This window comes from Exophiala spinifera (genome assembly GCF_000836115.1).
Source record: "Exophiala spinifera strain CBS 89968 unplaced genomic scaffold supercont1.1, whole genome shotgun sequence".
NCBI classification, from domain to species: Eukaryota; Fungi; Ascomycota; class Eurotiomycetes; order Chaetothyriales; family Herpotrichiellaceae; genus Exophiala; species Exophiala spinifera.
The window spans coordinates 952,297-971,352 of NW_015622513.1; the positions used below are offsets into that span (position 1 = coordinate 952,297).

At 51.9% G+C, this 19,056-nt stretch overlaps 5 protein-coding genes across 5 annotated transcripts; 2 read left to right on the forward strand and 3 right to left on the reverse strand.

Annotated features, from left to right (window-relative positions):
- Window positions 1–304: 304 nt before the first annotated feature.
- Window positions 305–1,606, forward strand: PV08_00355 (uncharacterized protein; the record flags this gene model as incomplete). The annotated part of the gene is made up of 1 exon (XM_016374720.1): window positions 305–1,606. One exon carries the CDS (start codon window positions 305–307, stop codon window positions 1,604–1,606), a length of 1,302 nt encoding a protein of 433 aa, XP_016239996.1.
- A 6,504-nt stretch (window positions 1,607–8,110) lies between these two features.
- Window positions 8,111–9,192, forward strand: PV08_00356 (uncharacterized protein; the record flags this gene model as incomplete). The annotated part of the gene is made up of 2 exons (XM_016374721.1): window positions 8,111–8,319; window positions 8,409–9,192. The coding sequence occupies 2 exons, from the start codon at window positions 8,111–8,113 to the stop codon at window positions 9,190–9,192; spliced, it is 993 nt and encodes a 330-aa protein (XP_016239997.1).
- A 1,334-nt stretch (window positions 9,193–10,526) lies between these two features.
- On the reverse strand, window positions 10,527–11,749 carry PV08_00357 (uncharacterized protein; the record flags this gene model as incomplete). The annotated part of the gene is made up of 3 exons (XM_016374722.1): window positions 10,527–10,928; window positions 10,985–11,477; window positions 11,529–11,749. 3 exons carry the CDS (start codon window positions 11,747–11,749, stop codon window positions 10,527–10,529), a joined length of 1,116 nt encoding a protein of 371 aa, XP_016239998.1.
- A 1,399-nt stretch (window positions 11,750–13,148) lies between these two features.
- Window positions 13,149–17,120, reverse strand: PV08_00358 (uncharacterized protein; the record flags this gene model as incomplete). The annotated part of the gene is made up of 4 exons (XM_016374723.1): window positions 13,149–13,943; window positions 13,991–14,011; window positions 14,063–14,272; window positions 15,726–17,120. The coding sequence occupies 4 exons, from the start codon at window positions 17,118–17,120 to the stop codon at window positions 13,149–13,151; spliced, it is 2,421 nt and encodes an 806-aa protein (XP_016239999.1).
- A 1,074-nt stretch (window positions 17,121–18,194) lies between these two features.
- On the reverse strand, window positions 18,195–18,602 carry PV08_00359 (uncharacterized protein; the record flags this gene model as incomplete). Its single annotated transcript, XM_016374724.1, has 1 exon — window positions 18,195–18,602. One exon carries the CDS (start codon window positions 18,600–18,602, stop codon window positions 18,195–18,197), a length of 408 nt encoding a protein of 135 aa, XP_016240000.1.
- Between the last annotated feature and the right edge of the window lie 454 nt (window positions 18,603–19,056).

Consider the following 19,056-nt stretch of genomic DNA (forward strand, 5'->3'; position numbering starts at 1 on the left):
TCTCCAACATCAGGCTCAATCCCTCCTTCGCAAATTACCTCCTTGATTTGTTTTCCTTCCCTTCTGTCCCCCGAATTTCTCTGACCACACCATTACGAGACCACACCACTCATCACCCTGTTTCGCAAACCGCCCGCGCTAGGACTCAGTTCGACTCTCATTTCAGCCGACGCCCTTTCCGACCCCGGGTCTTTCGTCACGCACGCCCGCCCACCGTCTGACTCTGCCTGTGGATGATTCACCCCCACGATAAGCGATCATCTTGGGGAATCACAAAGCCTTTCCCTCTCCCTTGGTCGCTCGAATGCAACCCTCTTCGTCTGCAGTAAACTTTACTGCTCTTCTCAATCCTTCTCCTCCTTCTCCCTCATCTTCCTCACCTGTTCCCAACACCGTGGCCACCGCTACATCGAAACCATCAACAGCCACCGCCGCCGGCACACAGACAACGAACACTTCGTCGAGCACCACTCAGACCGACGGTAACATGGCTGCCGCCGTCAGCCTACTGCCATCTACCATGGCCCCTCAAGCGAACGCGGAGGAGAGACAAGATCTCCCTCGCCCCTACAAATGCCCTCTGTGCGATCGAGCCTTTCACCGCTTGGAACACCAGACAAGACACATCCGAACACACACAGGGGAGAAGCCTCATGCTTGCCAGTTCCCTGGATGTAGTAAGCGTTTTAGTCGATCCGACGAGTTGACTCGACACTCACGGATTCACAACAATCCCAACTCGCGCCGTAACCAGAAGACTCACCAAATCGCCGCCGCCGCAGCCCTTTCTGGTCTGCAGGATGGGTCCAACCAGAACATGTCTGTCCAGGCTCAGATGATGCCGCCACCCAAGAACGGCATGCAACGATCTGCTCCGGCATCTGCTGCTGGGTCGCCCAATGTCTCACCGCCGCACTCTTTTGCAGTACATGCCTCGCACGTTCCTACACCATTAGGCCCCTTTGGTCGCCTCGACGATAGGAACAGCATGGACATTAACTTGCTCGCTTCCGCTGCGTCGCAAATTGAGCGAGATGACCAAGTCACACGTGTGCCTTACCAGCATCAACATCATCTGTTTAGCCATCGCAATCACAACAGCAACGGTCGCCTTCCATCCCTTTCAGCATATGCTATCTCGCAATCCATGTCCAGATCACATTCACAGGAAAATCATGACGATGACCACCGACATAAGCGATCCAGGCCGAACTCGCCTCATTCAACCGCTCCTTCGTCGCCCACATTCTCTCACGAGTCGATTTCGCCTACTCCAGACCACACACCTTTGGCCACCCCAGGGCATTCACCTCGTCTCCGACCTCATGGCAGCGAACTCCAACTTCCGGGTCTACGACATCTTTCGCTAGGTCATACTCCCCTTCTGGCTCCGATGGAACCACAGGCGGACGGATCTTATTCCCATATCCCACCCCCACAACATAGCGGGCCTTCAATTGCAGACATCGTCACCGGTACACAACGCAAACTCCCCGTGCCACAGCTTCCCAAGCTTGGAATATCGGACATTTTGCATGCTCCGAATGGCCTGAGTTCTGGCGAGTCAAGTACGGCAGCCTCCGTGAACGGAGACTTTTCAAGATGAGTTATGTGAACACTTCTCTTGGTTCGGAGCAATGGCAGGAATGAATGAGAAGATATTTGTATGGGGTTTGACTTTCAAGTGTTTCATTTTCTACCTTCTTTTGTTTGGTTCTGGGTTGATGGTGTTTCAGTGGATATATTCTCTATAGACAAGTGTCGTGGATTTGGGCGACCTGGTACAAGATCAACAGCGAGGAGCACGGGATAGACAGGATCGAACAACATGGGGGGGTTTGCGCCAGATGGCAGCATCGAATAGAACGGATCTCTTAGCGAAGGGGCATTGAATGCCAGCCAAGGCTGTGTGGAAGAAGCAAGTGGGTTTATTGGACTTTCAACTTATCATGTACGCAACTCTGCAAAGCCGCCAATCTTACAATTACATGTCTAGTCAGTCAGAGATGACCTCAATTGATGATCTTAGCAGCTAAATTTCTCCTTTATGCTATTTCGACTGTGGGTTCGTCTTTCGCTGCATGCATACGATGGTGTGGCTGGCTGTTAGGTGATCTGTTCGTGCAGAAGTCTGTTCAACCTGTGGTCGTCCTACTGGAGAATCATACATGCTGGGTTCCTTGGGATTGGCCATGCTTGCTCCTTACGCCGGAGCGACGGGCAGCTGAGTCACTGTGCGTGACGGTCAGGAGCAACATCACGCGAGCGATTCATTCATTACCCATGATCATTATCCTATTCAATTCCCATTCCGGACCAGGGTTGCCTTTCGAGCGATCAGCAAGCCCAAGAGCTGCACGAAAGGCAAATGACAAGTCAATAATTCGATCCTTGACTGAGACACTTGCAGACCCAAGGCCTTATCAGCTCGTGTAACATCATCCCCCACACTATGCAGCTGTTTCTCATTGCAACAACGCCTGGCTGCTGATCGGCCTGACTGGCTACAAGATTCCCAATTTACAAGCACAGGAGGATCGGGTATGTTTTTTGCCGCGAGCAGTGATGAGGGCAATGGGTAAAGGGGGCCATACACCGTTTCCCCTCGACCTTCTGACTACCCCAGGCCAGACCCAGGAGCAGTGCTATGTGCATGAGGTGGCAAGACTGCACCACGCCGGGGGCATTCGTGGAGACCCCGGCATCTTGTTGTGTCCCCACGAAAAGAAGGATTGTGGGGATCGTTGTAACTCAAAAGGTTCGCAATGAGCACAATACGAAAGCACAAGATACTCCGAAGGGACAGACGGCGCCCGTCAGTTTGTTGGGATCAATCTCGCACGGTGTATTGCACTAATTAACGACACTCCGTACGCCAACCAAAAACAGGCCGAAGATGCCCTCCGTTTCACCGACGAACGATTCTCCGACGGCCGCGGATTATTGTAAAGTAACTTGTCAGTGCTTACGATCTACAGTAGGCTCAATGACTATTGAAGCCCGGGGGTCCGAGTCAAAGGGGAAACAATAATGGCCGACCAAGGTTCGACGTTGAGACACTATTGACGTCGTGCTTTGTTTGCATACAATAACCACAAGATTAATCGAATGCTCGACCAGATCGACGGCCCACCGGGTTCTAGCCAGACGCTCAACGGTCCCGTCGTCCGTAACAAATAGTCCTCGCACGAAGACGCTACAGTATGCCTTTTGCGATCTTAGGTATGGATCCAGGAGAACACAGGTTCCCCACGCGCTCTCTCGTCGCTTGGTTTGACACTGTCGACCCCAACGGGCGATATTCAGGCTCAATACAAACCTCGAAGTACTCACTAGCTACTTCCGTGAAACACCGTACTATTGCGGAAAGGGGGTGTTGGATGCCTAGGCCTCGCGGAATCGCTGCTGGGCCTGATGGCGCCGCCGGTCAATCTCGGTCGCATTATTGCTCGGGGAGAGAATCGCAAAGAATCTAGCAGAAGTTAATTGCCCTGCCACCTTATCGGCAACTTTCTCTACGGGAGAGATGGAGCTGCTATCGCGGTGGAGGATCATGATCATTGATCCCGGATCACGACATCCCTCCACCAACCCAGATCATCGATTCACTTGTCCCCCCTTACCCGACTCCGTGACCCCGTCGCTGACAGGGTGAAAAACTCGACCACCCCGGAGTCAGAACAACGATCGCAATAAGATACTTAAACCATACCCAGGACTGTACCCCCGTGTAGAATACGCGGAGAACCCAGTTTTATTTTGGTGCTATTGTCCAGTGTCCGATTTCGTTTTGCCCCGTCCCCACATCCTCGGGCGCAGGGGGGTGTTGATGATCATGGATTGGGCTCGGGGCATGGATCAGCATTCAATAAATTCAATGCCGCCGGGTCACCCGGGGTGAGAGACACACGTCCTGAATGGCGTAATGTCAGTAGCTACTCGTATGTTGGCAGCAGGAAAAACCGCACTACTGCAACCCTCTGAGTCTTCGCCCTGCTCGATTGACGACAACCCGCGCTTCTGGGGGCTCAGGCCCTTGGACGAGCACGGAGTACCCTCATTCCTCGTATTGTTTGCCTCGCCAAAGCCGGTAGATTTGCGGGGAAATGGGAATGAAACAGCACAAACACGAGCAGCAGTACGAGCGTGGAGACAACGGGGGAATGGGGCCTTTCCGGGGCAAGTAACGTCTGTCTCCCTACTCACGATTCATCTCTTGCACACCCTGTTCCAACCTTCCATCTTGTTTGGTTGTTGAAGGCTCGCGAGAGCTGCAATCGCCGGGTGCAATCATGCGATTGTCACCTTGTCTTGGGGTGAGACCGTCACGTCACACTTTCAACGCTCAACGGCCGCTGACTCGCTCGTGCGAGTACAAGTACGTCGGCGACTGAAGATCGACAATCACAGATTCAGTACGGAGTACGGGGCTGCACGAACGCGGCTTTGCGTGTCAGAAAGGTGATCAGAGTCTCTGCGCGACCGCTACGTAGATGGGATATTCCCTTCCGAAATGCCGTTTCCGAACCGACTCATCCCACTGGCATTCTTCCATGGATGGATGATGGTTCTGAGAGATCGAAGGCCCTCGTAAAGATGTTGAGTGGTGAAAAGACGTTGGTATGCTGCGGGAATGATGGTCCTCGTTGCGCTCGTGTCCTTGAAATGGCTGGCTCGACCACCAAGATCTTTTTGGGCATTCGTTCAGTTCCATCGACGATGATCCTCATCGGCCTTTGAACCAATTCCAATAAGCAATGGCGGGTGCAGGGCCCAACAGAAGCATTGAACAAGTCGCCGATCGACTTCTTGGAAGCGGAGCTTTACTACTACACTTTCGCATCTCCATTCGCCTTGAAGAAACTTTGAGGGTGGAGGAGGGAAGATTAGAACAACCAACGCCAACGTTTTGTTTGCCCTTCGTCCGTGATACCGTGACAACCTCAACCTCAGCTTTGCGCTCGGCGATTTTGCTATCCTCAGAGAAATAGACACGACCCTGAGCCAAAGATGACATCAGGCGTTCCCAGCGGATCCGCCCATCGGTGACTCTGATTGATATTCCGTGTATCACGATTGCTGAGATGTGAATGATGTGATTGATGACAACGCTTGAACTCGACCCAGGAGACTTTCCAGGAGTGGAGGCCTGAAGCGCACTACCTCGTCGGCCTCTGCAAGGGACGACGAGGAACCCGCCTTGTCATCAAAGGCGAATCGCCGAGGGTCAACCAGTAGCTGCGGCTTGACTTTGATGGGTTCGGTTCCAACGTAACCTTGGTGACAACTGATGAGAGTGTTGGCATCGCAATCAAACCCTGACTCGGACCTGGGGCCGCGTTTGCACCGTTTCGGGATAAGACTTCGGGTATGTGTTCGGGATACAATCAATACCTAGGTAGGCCTCGGGTATGTCTTGTCCCGGCTGTCTCTTCTCCCTTCGTATTAGCCGTCCGATAGCTTACTGTTCTATAAGGCACAATAATCCTCCTGTTCGGAGCTGAAGGGGAGGCCCATCTGGGGCTAGCGCTACTCGTACTCTGTACAGTGTAGTGATCGGCATCGACTATCTCTCTTCTTCCCTATCAAAGCCGGCAGAAACATGATCCAAGCCCAGGCGCTTGCATCGTCGCTTCTCTCTTATCTTGAAGCTCCTGTCGATCTTTGGAGGAGCTCGAAAAACGGCCCTTGCAGCCGAAGCTTCAGCATGCCGAGATTCTGCTCCGACAGCATGTGCGAGTCAGGTCATCCATCGGCCCCCCACCTGGTGCTTATGGTTTATTGACTAAGAAGTCTTAGATTCATACAGGCTTCGCGTACATAGTCGTTGCTGAGTCGACACTTGCGAGAATGAAAAGGATACAGCCTCACTTTCCGTAACGTACTATTTTACCTACTCGTCTCGGACTCGTACGGAGTAACCATCGGCGATGCAACGACGGAACCTTCCAAAACTGCATACGAACTTTACTCGTGCGAGGAACTTACGTTCATCTTTCACGGAGAAATTTCTCTCTAGCTCTCCCGCTGTGGCGGATATTGATTTCCCCGGGATTCGAAGGCTGCTTACTCCTCCTCGCACCGCAAAGAGGCGTCTGGAGTAGCCGGAGACCGGGCTAGTGAGGCCAAGGGTTTGGCATCAAGCGGAGAAACCTTGCGTGGTTTGTCAACAAGTATTACTCCTATTCCTATTCTGTACCTCCTGTGAGAAGTCAGAACTCTTTTTTTGATAGAGTCGACAGAGTTATTGCGTTCGTGTTCAGGTCTTCACCGCCGCCGACAAGGACCACAAATGGCAGTACAAGCCGAAGACCATGCGTCGTCAGATTTGCTCAGCACTTGACGATGACGAGGGTGGCGGGAGCAACATTTCAGTTCTCGACATATCGATAAGACACTATGAAAGCCACAAAGCCAAAAACACGTCGGACAAAGGAGCAACTTCAACATGTGCTTTGCGGACATGAGGGCCGACATGCCTCTGCGGAAAGAAGAAACGCGTCTCAGACTCAGACCAACGGATTGCTTTCTCTTTGAGTTCCAGCTGATGTGTATTCCTACCGCCTTGCACATGCTCACTGGGGCACAACATTGTTCTCACATGCAAGCCCAATGCGCTTGCCCCCGAGGATGTTGCTGACAGTACTTTTCGCGGCTGGACACCACATGGGACATTCACGTTGTAGGTCTTCGTTCACATGCAGTCTTCCATGGGCCCCTGGATTGAGGCCAGGGTGTGCGCTCTTCATGAATCGAGGGGCCTAGCCATACAGGAGATTTTCTCCGAACCACCCACTCCCCTCTGTCCCCCTTTGTGGCATGTGCTTTTACTGCGTGCCTCTCTTAAACGAGAGTTTGAGGTAGGACTCCATGAAATACCGGGGTGGTGATTGGAGTAAAGGAAACGGCCAAGATGTCAAGTCGTCACGGTCTGCACAGCAGACTCTGTATCTCTCACATGCTGGCTTGATTGCGTTGAAGACAATGAGTGTGTTGAAGACAACATAACCGATCACCCCCATGCCGTGGTTGTGCAGGCTTTCGCAACGCTAACTAGTACACAGCGACCCGCAGAAAGGAAGACCAGATTCGCAAATCCTTCATGGCAACCTGCATGTCATCTTCTTCCAATACAACATGATTTCAATGGCTTGAACCTGGCATCCAACTCAGTGTTCTACGACCCTGGTCCTCGCGAAACTCGGCATGTTTCAATGATTGTGGTTCTTCTGTTGCAGAGCGGCCAATGATTCCCAAGGAAGGCCTCTGGATCTTCGCTCGCGGGCGAAAAGGCATGCTTTGAACGTCAGTCAGCTACCGACTAAACCCCCAAATGCAATGGTAGACAACAACGGCAACGGCGAGTGACTAGGCATGCTTGCGATGCAATCTCTTCAAACACTTCTTCACGTCTTCTCTTGACCTCTGCCTCGGCATCATCCGCATATAACTATATCTGTGTCTCGTCGGATCGCGCCACTGGCTCGTCCTTATGACACACAATATGCCTGCTCGCAACTTCAGCCTCCGAGCCCCTATCCCGTGCGTTCTTGCACTTGTCCACCTTCAAGATGCCATATGATGCCACTGCCATTGATCCGAGACGCCTTCTGGACAAGGGACATTCACCACCCGCAGCTGACCCTCTGGTGATTCCGCGTTTTGCGGAACCTCTGCAGATCAGGTCAGGTAGACCGCAGGGCAGGTGTAACAACCACCGGGTGGGATGACAGCGAGAGAACAACCACAGTCGGGGGAATGTGGAAGCCAGTTTCCGGAGGGAGTTTACACCTCACTTGCCTTGAGTAGTACGTGTAGATGCAATCATACGGATCCTTGAGGAAGGGGAAGGGGAAGGGCGGAAACATGTAAGCAAAGTCGTGCTCGTGCCCAGCCGACGTACATATGTACTGTGCGCACATACCCCAACGTGGCAAGGCTCGCAGGGGCGGAAGCTTCGCGGCGGCCCTTATTCGCTGGGCCAAATAGAATGAATGCTGCTGACGGCCATGGCCTGACACATGGATTTGTCTTCGAAAGAAGCACTTCACCTCCACGGAAGCGACTCACCAAACCCCGTCCATCATCCTGAGAAGCGATTTGGCACGGCATGGACAAACTCAGGAAGAAAGCCCTGACTGTTTCTCGAGGATACTCGTACACCTACTCTACGCACTTCCACGGATCATCATCGTCATCGTCAAGAGGTACTATCCTCCTGCTGCATGGCTGGCCTGACACCGCATCAATATGGAGCACCTTCATCGCCGACCATCTCATACCGCACGACTACAACGTGATAGCCCCGGATTGTCTAGGGTACGGCGACGCTTCGAAGCCACTGGACGAAAAGGCCTACGACTTCCGCCTGGTCAGCAAAGACTTGGTGGAGATCCTTGACAACGAAGGGGTTCGTCGAGAGCGTCGTCTGTCTCGGCCACGACTGGGGCACGGGTCTCGCCTGCCGCCTGTACAACTTCCACCCTTCTCGTGTCGGCGGGCCCGTACTTTGCGCCGACCCCGGCGCCGTTCGACCTGGACGCCTTGATCGCCGTGTCGCAGGAGCGGCTCGGCTACGGGGCGATGTGGTACTGGAAGCTGTTCACGGCCGACGACGGAGCCGAGGTACTGAACAGTCACGTCGAGGGCATATGGACGATTCTACGCGCCCTCCCGGAGACGTGGCTGGACACTCTGTGCGGCGGCGAGAATGCCGTGCGCGAATTCCTGCTTCGAGGCACCGCGAAGAAGGAGAAGAAGAAGAAGAAGAAGAAGGAGAAGGAGAAGAAGAAGAAGAAGAAGAAGAAGAAGAAGGAGAAGAAGAAGAAGAAGAAGAAGATCATCAAGAAGACGTTGGAGCTCATGCCGTACGCGACCGAGGAGAGGAAGCAGGAGTTCATCGACCTCGTGTCCAAGAACGGCTTCGAGGGGCCGTTGAGATGGTACCGCGGTCTGACGTTCGGTGTCCAGGACGAGGCCAACAAGGAAGCGGCCGAGAACGACACTGTCGTCGTCGGGGGCGACAGAGACGTGCGCTGTCGAATCGAGGACTTGCAGGCGCAGATCGCTGCCGGTTTGCTTCCGCGCGCCGACGTCAGGGTCCTGAAGGGAAGCGGGCACCGGTGCACGTTAAGTGATCCTACCGGGTTCGGAGACGCCGTGCTGGACTGGCTCGACGGTTTGCACGGTTGACCATGTATATTATTGGACACATGTGCGCATCGAGGACGTGATCGAGTCTGAAACCCACTAACAACTGAGCCGTTAAGGATCTCCCTCTGGGCGCGGTAGTAGGACAGTAAGATTGTACGAAGCACCGGGGAGGACTCAGTAGGTAAGTAGGTAGGTAGGTAGGTAGGTATCCGTAGGCACCGTACATAGTACCGTAAGCAGGGTTGGGGGGTCAAGAACAGCAAAAGCCCGAAAGTTGAAACTCTGATACCACCGGTCTTGTGTCAGGGCGTGTTTCACGCGACCCCCCCCCCCCCCCCCCCTCCCCAAGGCAACCTGGTATCCATCCCACAGTACGGAGTAGTACTTGTATTGTATATGCGCTGGACCGGTGGATCCGATCCACACAGAGCAATGAACGATTGGGTAGAGAACGTCGGCGATATGTTTTACTGTATACTTCTCTTTCTCTTCTCTTCTCTTCACTTCACTTCACTTCACTTCGCCTCTGAGAGCTTCGCCGTGGGGGATACACTTTTGTCGGATCCGTATGTACATATATATACACCTTGACATGTCTATGGTCGCACAGTAGTTAGTACAGTAAGTAGTATTACACCGGATTCTGCGTACCCCGAGAGAGAGACTGGCAACCAAACTAAGATATCCCACGTAGCGGGTTCGTGGCGCCGTGTGAGGAAATGGGCTCGGGCACACGATCAAATGTGCTCGACACGAGCTTGACTCTTTCGACACTTTGGCAAATGTCGATTCTCAAACCCTCATCAATTCGACCTCGACCGAGCAAAACTCTAAAAGACCTATGGACATACGCATTTGTAACGACATTGAGCAGTGGACATACCTATTGCACGCCATGTCCGGGGTAACCCTCCTGGGATCCCTTTGTGAATCGTTCATCATCTTGTTCCACATCCCAATGCCAATCCCAGAGTTCACCTCCACCTGATTGATTGTGGTGCATGCAAAATCAGCCGTCACTCGGTCACACTCCCTCACCGCAAAACCAAGCTCGAACACAACACAAAAAGACATCAAAAATTTGCTTCCTCGCTCTTTGGTTATACACAGTTTTCTATATCATCAAGAAAAAATCGCAGGGTCAAAAAATGAGTAACCCCCAATCCCATCGTTTTCTGCTCACGTCCCCCTTTTTGTCATCGGTCGCAGAATCACCAGTGGTAGTGCTCGCAACCTCCCGTCACCCCACAGATTGGTCAGTCACATGCTTGTAAATCCAAAGACGCTACTCGATGGATTTACTCGCACTTTCTGTGGTCGTTCGTCTTTCCGTCTGCCGCTTTCTACTCATCCGCATGACGCGTTTTGGTCGCTTATTGGATAAAGTCTCGTGCAGCGAATCTTCCTCGGCCGTATCGTCCACGTCCACCACGACCACGTCCGGAGCCATTGCCACCTCCGTTGCCTGTTCCGTTGTTGGCACCAGCGTTGCCGCCAGTGGTGCCCGTGCTGGCGGTGTTGCCTCCAGTGGAGGTGGTGGTTGCAGCGTTGCCTCCAGCATTGCCAGTGTTGCCTCCAGTATTTCCTCCAGCGTTGCCAGTATTGCCTCCATTGTTGCCTCCAGCGTTGTTAGCGTTGCCTCCATTGTTGCCTCCAGCGTTGTTAGCGTTGCCTCCATTGTTGCCTCCAGCGTTGCCAGCGTTGCCTCCATTGTTACCGTTGCCTTGGCCGACGGTAAACTTTTGGCAATCATCTTGAGCACCACGTTGAGCAACCTAACCTATGTTAGTATACTGATGGGTGTTCGGTTGGGTATCGAGGTCGGACTTACAGGCATGAGGACCGGCTGATGGTTAGAAGCACTGTTCATGGTGCAAATACGGTAGAAACCAGCGGGGAGACCAGCTGTGACATCAGCCGTGAGCAACCCTTGGCCATTGCCATCGTCGTTGATACCCTTGAAGAAGTTGAAGGTTTTCGGGTCAGGAGGCTGTTGAGGAGCGAGCGAACCACCTAGATCCTGGATGGTGACGTGACAGTGGCCGACAATATTGCCTCCTTGGAGCGCTTGAGGAGCTGCGTAGTACGTGGCCTGAGCATCGGTGAAAGAGCCAGCGACCAAGTTCTGAAGTTGGACTTTGACGGTGAAAGGTGAGTTGGCTGCAATATCCTCTCCAGGGCCAGGGAATAGGACTATAGCTGATACCATGTTCTGGTTCGACGGGATGTCACCCATTGTGATACCATTGCAGGATCCGCCAGTCACTTGTTTGCCGTTGGTCAATGTCTTGCCTGTGCAGACGTTGATGAAGTTGGCGTTGTCCCTGGGGTAAAATTCAGCAAACCAAGTCTCCCTGACATAAGCGACAACTTACGTTTTCGAGGGCGAGGTGCCAGCTACGCTGGTGTTTCCCGCAGACTCACTGCCAGTCTGAACGTTGTTGGGATTCAGAGCGAGTACATTGCCTCCATTGTTGCCACCGTTGTTGCCGCCATTGTTGCCTCCGTTGTTGCCACCCTTATTGCCTTGAGCGAAAACCCCTGAGCCGAAACCCATGGCAGCGACTGCCAACATCATAGCCTGAGTCGTCTTCATTTTGATTGTGTGGGGTCAAACAGGAATATCTTTTGGAAAGATGAAGAGAGCCGGGTTGAAATGTGTATAAATCAAATGGGAAAAAAACAATTTTCTTTCTTTTCAAAGAACGACTTCGCGGTCAACGCGGTCAAGCCTAAGGAATGTAAAAAGGTCGAATGCTTTGATCGAAAAGATGGAAAGGAATGAAGAGGCACTGCCACGACGAGAGGAAAGTACGAACATGGGAGAGGAGAAAGAACCTCTTATGCGATTGCCTTGGCAGTGTCTGGACGGCTGTCGCAAACCGAAGCCCGTTCCATGCTGATTTCCTTGAGGCTCAAAGTGTTTCCAACTGAGGGGGATGACACAACAATCCCCAGCTGCTTCAGATCGCGAGCGTTCGGCGACCAGGTTCGCTGGTTACAGGTTGGTCGCAGCATGCCGCCGCAACGGGGTTACGAAGGGAAACAAGCATTGCCAATGTTTGACCTGGACGATTAGCTCGCCCAGATCCAACACACAAAGATTATTCAACAGGCGAAGGTGAGGCTTGAACGGTTTCGAAGCGTGTCGGAGAGCGAGGGAGAAACAGCGTGTCTGAAACGAGCGGCGGTAGCGAAATGCCGACCATTGGCTGGCAGGCGCCGTTAGAATGATGCCGCTAGCCGTATGGCGCTTAGCACGGTGGTTAAGTGCAATTTAGCTCGTTCTAATGGGGCCTCGTAGCCTCGTCTCCATCAACTCCTGGCAACCTCCTAATCGACGTCACTTGCACCTCCTTCGACACTCCAACATCCCCATCTGGGAATCTCTCTTGGACGCCCGAGTGCGTATCGGTATATGCTCCTTCGGGTACCACGGCAGAATCGACCCAAAAAGCCTCTTGTAAGGCTGCCAGCCTGCCACCCCTTCCCCAGCCAGATCCCCCCTACTGCTTCACCATCACAGCCGACATTCCAAAAAAAGAGACATCCACCCAACTACCTAATGGTCCAGACTTACCCTTGGAATCGTTCTTGCAAGCGACGATCCTCTGGAACAACCGTGTTAGTATCGGTCAAGCTTTACCAAGCTTTTCTCAGCCAGATTCGCGATCGGCCTTTGGCCGGACTCAACATGAGGCACGAGACGTCGGGCCAGGGCAAACGATGGCTCAAGTCACCCCCTCCTGTCCACACTCTGCCATGGTTGGGTCCAGCCACACCTTGAGCGTTCTTCATTTGCTCACGTGGCCAGGAACCCTAACGCAGTTTGACGATAAACTTGGGCCTAGCGGTTTACTCTAGCGGCCAAGCTTACTCGAAGGAAAAAGGGGATGAAGTTGGGGTCTTTCGGATTGGGCAACTTCCGCCCAGATGAAGCTTCGGTACCAGTCTATCCGTGAAAAGCTTGTTTTGCCCTTTTCAAGGGCACACGGCTATGTACCAAGGATCTCGCCTTTGAGGTGGATATTGCCCCTTCCACTTAGGATCACGTTTGCGATGCTCGACTTGCCTTGCTCGTCTGTCTTGACGTCCACCTCTACAGCGATGGTGCAGACTCGGCCCATTTCGACACCTTGCTGGATTCCAAACACCTTCCTCTCCGTCTTTGCTGCCAACTTGAGGTCCTCTGTCTTTTTCGAGAGTTCAGTCTCCGGCTCTGACGCATCTGCTTTGACAGCTCCGTCTGAAGAGTGCAATGCCAAGTAGCAGCCCAAAGCACAACAAGCACTACCAGTGCCAGGGTCTTCAATCCCATGCGACATCATGCGAGCCTGAATATTGTGGATGGTCGGCTCTCCCTCCTTTTCTGACTTGGCCAGGACTTTGTAGTAGAAGCAGCCCACTAAGCTTGGAGACCACTCCGAGTCCAGCTCGACGTCTGGGGACTTTGCAGGTGCGAGAGCCGTGAATACCTCAGGACAATCAGTCAAGTCAACTAGGGCAAAAGTCATACCCTTGACTATTGAGACCACGGGAAAAGATTTGTTCTTGACCTTGTCGATCGTGGGGACGATCTGAATCTGAGGTTGCGTCGCGATGATAGTGTTCATGGACACCTGACGAGAGTGTTCATGAACGTTGAAAGGCACTGCGCAAGCCGCGACTTGGCGATAAGGGTTATAGAATATTGGAATCTTCCCGGCTTTGGTTTGAAGGACCGCCGTTTGACGCTGTGTGTCCCGGTCTTCCGGCCCTCCATAGCTCATCCTCTCCAGGAAGCTGAAGATCTGAATACACTGTCAGTTGTGGTCATGCTTGAACAGGCTACACTCACATAATGTGCAACACCAATAATCTACATCCGTCAGCCAGTGCCCATTTTGGGTGGAAGGCAGAAAGGACTTACCGGATGCCCAGCGAATGGTATCTCCTCGCCCGTCTCGGTGAAAATCTCACAAAGTCGCGGCAGGCCCGGACCAGGCGCATCATGGAGGAAGACTGTCTCCGAGTACTTGAACTCTTTGGCAATGAGGGATTTACGACTCTGGCTCAGTGCATTGCCTCGCACGGAGACGATCGCGAGTGGATTACCCTGGAATTTCTCAGGTGAGAAGACCTACGGAAGTCAATTCCATCGTCTTTGGATGTCGAAAACTTGGAATGGCATGAGTGAGAATCGCCACTTGAACAAAACACATGAGATAAAGTTCATCCATCCATCAATGAAACCTCCTTGACCGTATACGGTTGACTACGAGTCTCACGAGCGTCGCTGTACTTGTGACCAATGTGGCTCGTACGTGCGTCGCAGGAAAATTGCATGCGGAACATGTTCTCTTGACTCACCACCGACTGCGAACCTCAAAAGTCAGTCGTCAATTCTTTCGTATACCCAATCTAAAGATAACACGAGGTATGCCTTACAGTAACAAAGGTATGGGGACCTGACGCCATGACTCCGATCCAACGCCACAGACGGGATTGTAAACAGCGGATTCGATATCTCGTCTTGTATATTTATATGAATTGATCAAGGACCATGAGCAGTGCGGTTTTAAGCAAGCGCTTTAAACATCGATTATAAGAAAGATCTGGCGGTGTGCAGATAAAGGTGTTGATGTTGCTTGCGAACACATGAAACGGGAAGTCCTGAGAAGAGCTTGGCATGGCTTATTAGGCACTTGTAAGCCTATGGGTGCGAGCTGCCTAGGCTGAATTCAGTTAGAGCGGATACAGGTGATCACGTTAAGTCACGTGTTGATAATACCTCTTGTACCGTTTGGTGCCGCTATCAAGACGACCTGCTTGCGACGCGCCGTCTTCTTCTTGCTCCCCCTTTTACTTTTCTACTGATAATCTCATGAACCCTCTCATGGTGATGTTCTAATTCCTACTGTAGTCTTCTTAGGAATTGAAGAGAGAGAAAGGAAAGACGGTTTCGAAAATTTCTGGTACATCCAGGGGAGGGATGCACAGCCTGATGAGATCAGAGCCTGGTACTTCGAGACACGGGAAGCTGTGAAGCATCCCCGCAACTTCTGCTGTGCTTCGCTCATCTCGGAGTCGCCAGCCGTCGCTTAGACCTAAGCCATCAGCAGATCCACTAGCTTGTCAAAGTCCACAAATTCATTTGGCCCTCCAGAAGCTACTTTTGGGTCACGCCGCGATCGCCGTCGCAACCTCGTCCACAGATTCCGCAAACCTCTCTCGATGATGCCTTCTCTCGCCCTTGTGAGTCTATCAGGTGGGCCACGTTTGTATTATCCCCAAAACGATGACCCTCCCGCTGGAGTGATCCTGGATGAAGAAGACGAAGAATTCAAAAGCCATGTGCCGCACGACAACGACAGGTATTTTGCTACTGTAGGAAATATCCATCGTCACAATGAGCCCTGGTCGAAGAGGTATCTCTGTTGAGATAGAGATGGATTAAGGAAAAATTTGTAAGCGTTAGTGTCTCCCTTGAGAGTCGCTTGTGTCACGCTGTGGATTGAGAAACGCAGCGATGATAGCAATCTTCTTTTGATCGCCTCGTCGGAGATAGACCCTGTCTCTGTCGCAAAACCGACCATTGGGCCGCTTGCACGGTCGTAGAATTCCGTCTTGGCCTTTTTCCTGTTGAGATTATGTTCGTTGGAAACTTCGTCTGCACGAAACACGATGTGGTCAGGCATTTCGAGCCTGTCTAAGCACACAAGATAGAGAAGACGTTTATGATGACCTCTTCCGTTCCACCATGTGCCTGTCTGTATGACGTTAATGGCATTGATCTCTGGAACTCGCAATCTCTTCTTGCAAGTCTGACACATAATCGTAGTGACGTAGTGACGCGTTAGCTGGCCTTCGATCACAACCGGCTTTATGGTGAATTCTGGCAGACGGAGCGTAATAGAGCCACTGCGAAGTCGAGAATATGAGATCTCAAGGGCGTTGGCGAGTATCCTACCACCTAAGATCGATTGTTCAAGGGATAAAGTTACAACTTCGCAGAATAGAGCCTCAATCTCCATATCATAATTGACTTTGAGAAACTCACCTTCCGAGCAAATGTTGCGGAGTGCAAAAACGCGATCGCGAAGATCTGAGCAATTAAACATCCCGAACTTGCTCAGCAGGTCTGCCAGAGGGAAACGGGAACCCAGGAGTAAGGCGTAGTCGTCAAGGACAGCTTTTGCACAGCTCTGCTCGAAGCGTTCTTGTAGAAGTCGATCAAAATGAAATATCTCTTCTGCCACTGCGGATCGGGCGGCGAGACTGTAAAAGTCGTACCACGTCGACCACTCCATTCTCACTGTGCCGACCATGACAGACCTTTCCTGCGCAAGCGCAATCTCCTGAACGATCCATATCCGTTCCCAATACTCATTGTCAAATAGAGCGACCAATGCCTCTACGATGGATGGCTTCCAAACTGCATCCTGTCGCCTAGTGCCATTGAGAACAGGGTAAGTTGATCGACTCAGGCAAATGCTTTCCAGCATTTGGAGAGCGGTTCTCTGGCTTTCAGTACCCTCACCCAGCCAGATGATGACCTCGGTGGCTTGTTTGAAGATTTCACCCATCTGGTTGACTTGATGATTTTTCTCTCTCGTACATGTCTGATCGATGGAAATGGCATCAATCCATAGGGGATGAGTTTGTCGAGAATCCGATAGATTGAGACGAAATGAATTGAGGAATGCCCAAAGATTGGGCAATACCGCGAAGAGACCGCCATTGACTTCGATGAGCTTGCGTTGCTGGGACTGGTCTGCCGGTCTCCATCGGTAGGAAGCGCACTGATACCGAGAATCAGTGGTGGCATGCCACATGTAGCACTGTATCCTTCCGTCTTCCGATAGATCCGGCAAGATTTTGAAGAGCCGAATGGACTGCTGTGATGTATCTAGAAATTGATATTCAAACCAATAGTCGACGTCAGACTCAACGTTGGCGGCATCAGGGTTGGTTTCCAAAGATGCCATAGACGTGGATCCTTTGCTATTGCCTCGAGTAACGCTGGCGTCGAACGGGTAAAGAAGGATGTGCAGTCAGTTGCCAGCCTGGTGGAGGTCAGGATATCTTAACCAAGCTGTCGTGGACGGGGCAGTGTGGCAAGGGTGAGGCTGAGTTCGCCTGAACAGACAGCCATGTCGAGACTTTTGGTTGCATGCAGAAAGACCAAAGGTCCTGAGATCCGAGATCCTTCATTTGCACCCTGAGATGTCCCCGCCTCCTGGCGCTGTAACGCGCGCATGACTGTCGTGAGATTCCTCGTCTTGAAGAACTTTATTTCGTGACCGGAGTTCGGACAATCCCTAACCTCGAGATCACAGTTTATTTAATAGGTGGAGGGAAAGTTTGACCCGTACCTTGGCACAGATGGCAGATACTAGGGCCTGTTCTCGAGGGGTTCCAGGCTTAGGTAAGCCTATGGAAGCAAGGCGCCTGAGCTGAAGTTGAACAAGTCCTTGATTCCCGGAATTAATATTCTTTGTCTCCTCCAAATGAGGTGTCGTTTGAAGACGTTAGGTTTCTTCCAAACAGTCTGTCACTTAAGACTCGCCACAAGATTTAACATTGCTTGCCTTGCTTGTATTATGGAGGAAATTAACTGTTATTGCAAGCTTCGCTAATTAGGAAAATGACTCTAGAAAAGCGACGTAACGGCAGCGATCGTTATGAGCACTGAGCAGGGCACCTATTGTAAGAGAACCCACATTAACACAGTATATCGCACGATGGTACTGATCTTCGCTCTTACACGCAAGCTACTCGCAGAAGGATACTAAGAGGCGTATGGGGTCACGAATGAAAAGACGAGTCTTGTAAAGCTTTATATTGCATGAGTTGCCAGCTGGAAAGATGATCCGGATTGATTGACAGTGTGAACAACGGTGACAACGTCATTCTTCGGTGAGGGTTTCACAATCTCGGATGCTGCCACGTCTGCCATTGCAATCTCCTGAGAAGTGTGTGAATCGGTCGCCATGCCTGAGACGCACGACGCAACGGCAAGGGACGCTTCCGTGAAACAACACCTGGGAGCGTAAAGAGAATTACTCCTCCATGGCCAGTGGTTCCATCCGTAAATCTAGGGTGATTGCCTTGTAGATGGGCACGTCAACTCCTATGGTGGTGGTGGTCCCGTCTCCATTCTGGATCCGGGTACCATATCCTCTTCGCAGCTGAAAAGTTATCAGCATTTTCGGAATTATCTTCTTCAGAGCCGACAGCTCGCCGGAGAGGAACCCTTTTGGCTTGAGGCTTCCTCGACTCTGAGGAAGCTCGTCGAATGCGTCTTTGATCGCATATTTGTTTGTTGCAGCAACGATTCGGGTATCGTCTAGAGCAACGTCAGTGCGGAAGACATCAAACTTGTTGTCGTAGCGATCCCTCCATTCATCTCGCCACAGGAAGGTTGAGCCAATCACATCTCTCTTCTCGTTCATGATGGGAGTTGCCATGAGGAGGAAACGTTTGTCGCAATAAAGCTGATTCATCCGAGTCCAGATTTGAGTGTTCGGATTTGAAGAGAGTGGGATGCGAACCCCTCTGCTTTTGTCAATAAAAGTCGGCCAGCCAGAGTCTTCGAGAGTCCGTGCTCGCTCTGTTGATCTGGAAGTCAACAGATCTTAAACAGGGACCAATGTGCTTTGCTTCATGAGTGTTAGTGGGAAACTTTCGAGAGTAGACAGAAACCTTACTGGTAGTTTGGCCCGAATGTCCGCTTCGATCAGATTTCTGATCGCTGCGAAGCTGAACTCAGGACTGTCTGCAACACGGAGTCGGAACCAGGCAAGACAGGTCGGCTGGTTGTTGATGTTCGTTGGAATTGGGATTCGGTTGATTTTGACACGAATATTTCGTGGGTTACCAGAAGGATAGGTATGTGTCTGGGACCTGGCTTTCGCTCGGGAT